Source organism: Chrysochloris asiatica, unplaced genomic scaffold, assembly GCF_000296735.1.
Source record: "Chrysochloris asiatica unplaced genomic scaffold, ChrAsi1.0 scaffold00100, whole genome shotgun sequence".
Taxonomy (NCBI): domain Eukaryota; kingdom Metazoa; phylum Chordata; class Mammalia; order Afrosoricida; family Chrysochloridae; genus Chrysochloris; species Chrysochloris asiatica.
In genome coordinates, this window is record NW_006408618.1 from 9,734,765 (window position 1) to 9,741,323 (window position 6,559).

The following is a 6,559-nucleotide window of genomic DNA, read 5'->3' on the forward strand; positions in this document are numbered from 1 at the left end:
GACCGTAGACCTGAGGCCCCCTGGTGGTGTGATGCCGCACCCACTGGGCATCTCCTTAAATTCCAGATATACGGACCCACTCCAGCAAATATTCACACAACAAAGTGGAAAATGAGGCCATGAAACCAACCCCCTAGGAACATCCTCCCCACTTCATTTCCCAAAAGAAAAAAATCACATACCTGTGGCTGCTGCCCAACAAGGTCAGATGGTCTGTCTTTACCGTGTAGTAGCCAAAAGGCATGTGAGCCACGAGGTAGCAGAAGTGAGCAGCCTCCACAAGCCCCTTCCCAGCTGCAAGAGGAGAGTAACCCAGTCATAGACCATCCCCCTGCAAGGACCAGCACCCAGAGGAGAGAAGGGGTTGTAGTCTTACAGGAAGAAATGAATGAACTTACACGGGACTCAGAAATACCACATACCCTCCATTCCCTCCCACCAGCAATTTTGACCTCATTCATAGGTTACATTTCAATTCTCTCCAGCTGGAGCAATGCACTCTGTCATGTTCCCTATGGTGGATATTTTTAATGGTTTGTTTTATTATTCTTGTTGAGAACATGCACAGCAAAACATACACCGATTCAACAGTTTCTACATGTACAATTCAGTGACACCGATTGCATTCTTCAAGTTGTGCAACCAACCATTCTTCCCCACCTTTTCTGAATTGTTCCTTCCCCATTAACACAAGCTCACTGCCCCTAAGGTTCCTATCTAATCTTTTGAGTTGAGCTCTTAAAAGAGCACAATGTTTAAGACAGACATTCTTTTCTAGTTGAGCTAAACTATCCTTTTGTTTTAAGAAGACTTCAGGGGAAATTTTTGGTTTAAGGTTTAAAGATGATCTCAAGGCAATAGATCTGGGGGCTCCTGCACCTTCCATGGCTCCAGAAAGTCTAGATTCCATGGGAATTTTACATTCTTCTCTACATACATTTATTATAAGTGCTCTAACATTTAAATCCTTCCTGAAGATCAGACATGATGGAGAGATACTTACACCCAAGCAAAGAGGTGAACCATTGCAGCGGCAGTTCTTAAACAGGGTCTCTGGGAGCACTAATGTTCTTCTTACCAAAATCAAACAATAGGAAACTTTTTTAGTGCTCAAAATACCGCACCAATCACCAAATGTTTCCCAGTTTAAAAAATGTTCTCCCCTACACAAAATGGAATACTATGGAACGTTGAAGAATAACAATGCATCTATGAAACATCCACTCATAATGTGGAGGAACCTGGAGGACATTATGTTGAATGAAATTAATCCATCACAAAAGGACAACTAGTGTATGAGAACACACTGTAAAAAGTCAAGAAAAGGTTTTCCCTTCTACGCAGTCACAGTAGTCAAAACAGCCTGGTACTGGCACAATGAAGGACACACAGATCAATGGAAGAGAATTGAGAACCCTCAAGTGAATCCATCCACGTAGTCAGTGTCAGTTGATCTTTGACAAAAGACCAAAGTGCATTAAATGGGGAAGATACTGACTCTCCCACAAATGGTGCTGGCACAGTTGACAATCCATTCACATAAAAATGAAACAAGACCCATATCTCACACCATATACAAAAATGAACTCAACATGGATTAAAGACCTGCATGTAAACCCTTGAACTATGAAGATCATCAATAAATACATAAGGACCAACTCAGGGACTCTGATCCATGGCATAAATACACCACCAAACAGAACTGAAAACACACAGAAGACAAAATGGATGACCGGGACCTCCTAAATACTAGACATTTACATGCATCAAGAAGTTTCACCAAACAAACAAAAAGAGAACCCACAGACTGTGAAAAAAATGTTTGGCAAAAGACTACTTTCCAAAATTTATAGAACACTTAAACACCTCAACAAGAACACAAATAATCCAACTTTTAAATGGGCAGAGGATATGAACAGACACTTCAACAAAGAAGACATTCAGGCCAACAAACATATGAAAAAATGCTCAAGATCTTTAGCCATTGTTGTTGTTAAGTGCCATCGAGTCAGTTCCAACTCATAATGACCCTGTATAGGGTTTCTGAGGTTCACAGTCCAGTGCTGAACCTACAGTGCCACACCAGAAGCCCATTAGCCACCGTCGTTGTTAGGTGCTGTCGAGTCAATTCCTACACAAAGCGACCCTGTACAGGGTACCCTTTCCAAGGAGCAACTGGTGAGTTTGAACCATACTGACTTTGCAGTCCAGCGCATTAACCCACAGCGCCACACTGGAACTAGAGAGATGCAAATCAAAACAACGAGATAACATCTTACTCCAGCATTAACAGAAAAGTTAAAACAACAAATGCTGGCGACGGTGTGGAGAGACTTGGCCCCTCCTACAGTGCTGGTGGGACTATAAAATGGTACAACCACTGTGGAAAATGGTATGGCATTTTTCTCAAAAAGTTGGAAACTGAAATACCCTATGACCCAGCAATCCCTCTACTTGGAATATATCTTTAAGAAATAAGAGCAGTGACACAAATAGATACATACACACCCATGTTCACTGCCACTAGTCACAAAAGCAAAAAGATGGAGACAGCCTAAGTGCCCATCAACAGAAAAATGGTTAAACAAACTTGGTGCGTACATGCAATGGAATATTATACAATGTTGAATAACACAATTCTGCAAAACATCTTACAACGTGGGTTGTATGAGACCACTCTTATAAAAAGTTAAGAAAAGATTTTCTTGTTAAATGAAACATTCTACGATGGTTACTAGACTCCTGGTGTGGTACTATAGGATCAAGCACTGGACCACAAGGTCTGTTTGTCACAAGGTCAGCAGTTCATACTCACCAGCCACTCCTTGGAACCCCTGTCCAGGGTCACTATGAGTCAGAACTAATTCAATGGCACTTAACAACAACAACAAAATGATGGTTACTAGGAAAGGGAGGAAAGGACTTATTCACAGGCTAGAGTGTAGGCATGGGTCAACATGGGTCAATATGAGGGAGTTTGGCAGAGGAAAGATGAAGGTAGCAGGAAACACAGGGAGAAGTGCAAGAATTAAAGGAAATAGAGGTAAATACTGTTAACTGATGGTACACGGAGGGGATTGCAATCATTGTAATGACGCAAAGTATATTATTTGCTGAATATAAAATTGATGATCTGCTCTGTAAACAAAACAAAATAAAATAAAAGGTTTTTATTCTAAAAGACACATTCTCTGATAGGGTAGGAGGGGAGAGGGAATTATTCACTAGCTACAGAGTAAAATTTTGCTGAAGATAATTTTTTAAATGGCTGAACAGTACATCCACAGAGAACTGCTAGAAATTCAAGACGGATTCAGAAAATGACGTGTAATTAGAGATATCATTGTTGATGTCAAGTGGATCTTGACTGAAAGCAGAAAATACCAGAAAAAAAAATGTTTATTTGTGCTTTATTGACTATGTAAAGGCTCTGGTAGCGTAGTGGTTACAAATCGGGCTGTGAACCGCAAGGTCAGCAGTTCGAAACTACCAGCTGTCTAGATGAGGCTTTCTTCTCCCGTAAAGATTTACAGCCTCGGAAACCCTGTACAGGGTCTCTATGAGTCAGAACCGACTCCACAGCACATAACAACAACAACAAAAGGCTTTTGACTGTGTGGAAAGCTATGGATAACATTGTGAAGAATAGAGATTTCAGAACACTTAACTGTACTCATGAGGAACCTGTATAGACCATGAGTCATTTGCTCCAAGAGAACAAGGGTATACTAATAGTTTAAAATCAGGAAAGGTGCATGCCATAGTTGTATTCTTTCACCATATTCATTCAATCTTCATGTTGAACAAATAATACAAAAAGCTGGATTACATGAAGAAGAATGTGGTATTAGGATTAGAGGCATACTAAATAACAATCTGAGATATGCAGAAAATACAACCTTGTTTTCTGGAAGCAAAAATGACTTAAAAGTACTTACTGATGAAGGTCAAAGTTGACAGCCTTCAGAATGGGATGCACTTCAATATAAAGAAAACAAAAAACCCTCACCACTGGACCAATAAATAACACGATAAATGGAAAAGATTGAAATTGTCAAAGATTTCCTTTTGCTTGGATCCACCATCAACACTCATGGAAGTAGCAGCCAAGAAATCAAACGACATATTGCATGAGGCAAATCTGCTGCACAAGACCTCTATAAAGTGTTCAGGAGCCAAGATATCAGTTTGAGGACTAAGGGGCACCTTACCCAAGTCATGATATTTTCAATAGCCTCATATACATGTGAAAGTTGGAAAATGAATAAGGAAGACTATAAAAGAATTGATGAATTGGAGTTATGCTGTTACAGAATACTCAAAGTACCATGGACTGCCAGAAGAACAAACAAATCTGTGTTAGAAGAAATACAGCCAGAATGTTCCTTAAAGGTCAGGATGCTGAGACTTCTTCTCTCATATTTTGAATATGTTATCAGAAGGGACCAGTCCATAGAAACGGACATCATGCGTGGAAACATGGAGGATCAGTGAAAAAGAAGAAGACCCCCAACAAGATGGACTGGCACTGTGGCAGCAGCAGTGGACTCAAGTGTAACAACAATTGTGAGGCTGGCACAGGACCGGGCAGTGTTTCATTCTGTTGTTTATAGGGTCACTATGAGTCAGAACCAACTAGATGGCACCTAAGAACAACAAGGGTAGACACATGTTAACTTGGGTGGTGGAGCAGGCAGTTAAATATATATATGTATTTTGTTGTTGTTGTTGTTGTTAAGTGCCATTGAGTCAGTTCAGACTCATAGTGACCCTATATAGGGTTTCCAAGGAGTGGCTGATAAGTTTGACCACCAACCTTGCAGCTCAAACCAACCTTGAGGTCAAATAGCTATCCTACGGCATCATACCAGAATATATATATATATGAAATATTTACAATAGACAAATGTATGGAGACTAGAGTCTATTTATTAGTGTTCACCAAGAGTCATTTCGTAGTGGGACCCTGAGCTTCTGTTAAGGCCAGAGGGAAATCTGGGAAAGAATGATGATGTCACACAATATGATGAAATTAATGTCACTAAATTGTACTGCAAAAAACATTAAAATGGTGTATTTGCTACATATATACTCACCATAATTTTTTTAATTGGAAAATTCATAAATATAGAATCTTTGAATAAAGAGGGTTAATTGCAAATGGAATAAGCACATTACTTCAATACCACAAACATTTGCTGAGCACCTACCACACTCTATTAAGTACTGTACTGGTAATTGAATGAGGCAATAAATTATTGTTGCTCATTTAAATGAAAATGAAAATGTTCTCCCCAATATTTTCTGCTACCTTGAAATTGAATTAATTCAAGTATGTAAAGTACCAAGCGTGGTGCCTGGCACCCAAGAAAACCTGCAAAAAAGCTTTCATTTCCCTATCTACGATTGCGCTGAGTAGCATGCTGTCTGGCGGGCCCCACCGTACATGTAGCTACATTCACAGGGCAATAGCTCACCAAGTTCCACAGAGAGCACCAGGACTTCTAGATGTTCTGCCCTTTGAATGAATGTGAGAACCATTGATCTGGAACATTAATAGCCCCTCAGTGACTAATGTCACCCATGTGTTAACTCTATCTGCAGGGGACTCACACCCAGGGTAGAAAATAATTGCCAAGGATGCCCCTCCCCAAGAAAACACCAGAGTCACGGGGTATGGCCACCATTGACTCACAGCAGAGATTCTAGGATGGAAAGAGGCAGGAAGGACGCTCCTTTTCCTGCGATTCTTTGCCCAAAACACCGAGGATCCCGAGCTCAGGGGAAGCTTGGCCCATAGACTCTGGCCCCACATAGAGCCTAAGAATTTGAGGACAGCATGTTGAAAGTCTGGCTGCCTGCCCGGAGAGTCAGATCTGGCTTCTGCTTACCCAGGGTGTCACCCATGGTAACAATTGCACGCTGATGAAGCTCCGAGTCCCCAGCTTGATTCGACAGAATCACTGCCAAGTGAGGCCTCCAGTCTCCCCACTGCTTGTCCCCACAACACTGAAAAACATCAGAAAAAGTAAAAGATTTACTAAATGTTGTTGTTGTTGTTGTTGTTAAGTACCACGGAGTCAGTTCCGACTCATAGTGACCCTGCACAGGGTTTCCGAAGCTGTAAATCTTTCTGGAAGCAGAAAGCCTCATCTTTCTCCCGCGGAACTGCTGGTAGTTTCGAACTGCTGACCTTGTGGTTGGCAGACTGACACGTAACCACTACGCTTCCAGAGCTTCTTAAAGATTTACTGAATAGCATATGGATAACCAGAATATGAAGTCCCTGGGTAGTGCAAATGATTAAGTATTTGAATAGGAGCCAAAAGTTTGGGGATTTAAATCCACTCTTGGATGCTTTGGAAGACAGGCCTGGGGCTCTAGTTCCCAATGGTCACAACCTTTGAACGCCCTATGGAGCTGTTCTGCTCAGCACACACAGGGTGTCCAGGAATCAGAATCACCTTGACTGCAACTAACAACAACCAGACTGTAGGCAAAGCATGTTATTGTCTGTTACCTGGTTTAGAAGAATTCATAGAAGGTCCTTCTACTTCCT

At 41.2% G+C, this 6,559-nt stretch overlaps 1 protein-coding gene across 1 annotated transcript in view; it reads right to left on the bottom strand.

The window, feature by feature from the left end:
* SEC16B (SEC16 homolog B (S. cerevisiae)) overlaps positions 1-6,559 on the bottom strand; it is a 71,626-nt gene that overhangs the window by 20,249 nt on the left and 44,818 nt on the right. The window contains exons 12-13 of the mRNA XM_006867100.1: positions 5,892-6,009; positions 183-294 (exon numbers count right to left, since the gene is read on the bottom strand). Coding sequence (XP_006867162.1) covers positions 183-294; positions 5,892-6,009 — 230 coding nt within the window. The remainder of the gene's footprint in view (positions 1-182; positions 295-5,891; positions 6,010-6,559) is intronic.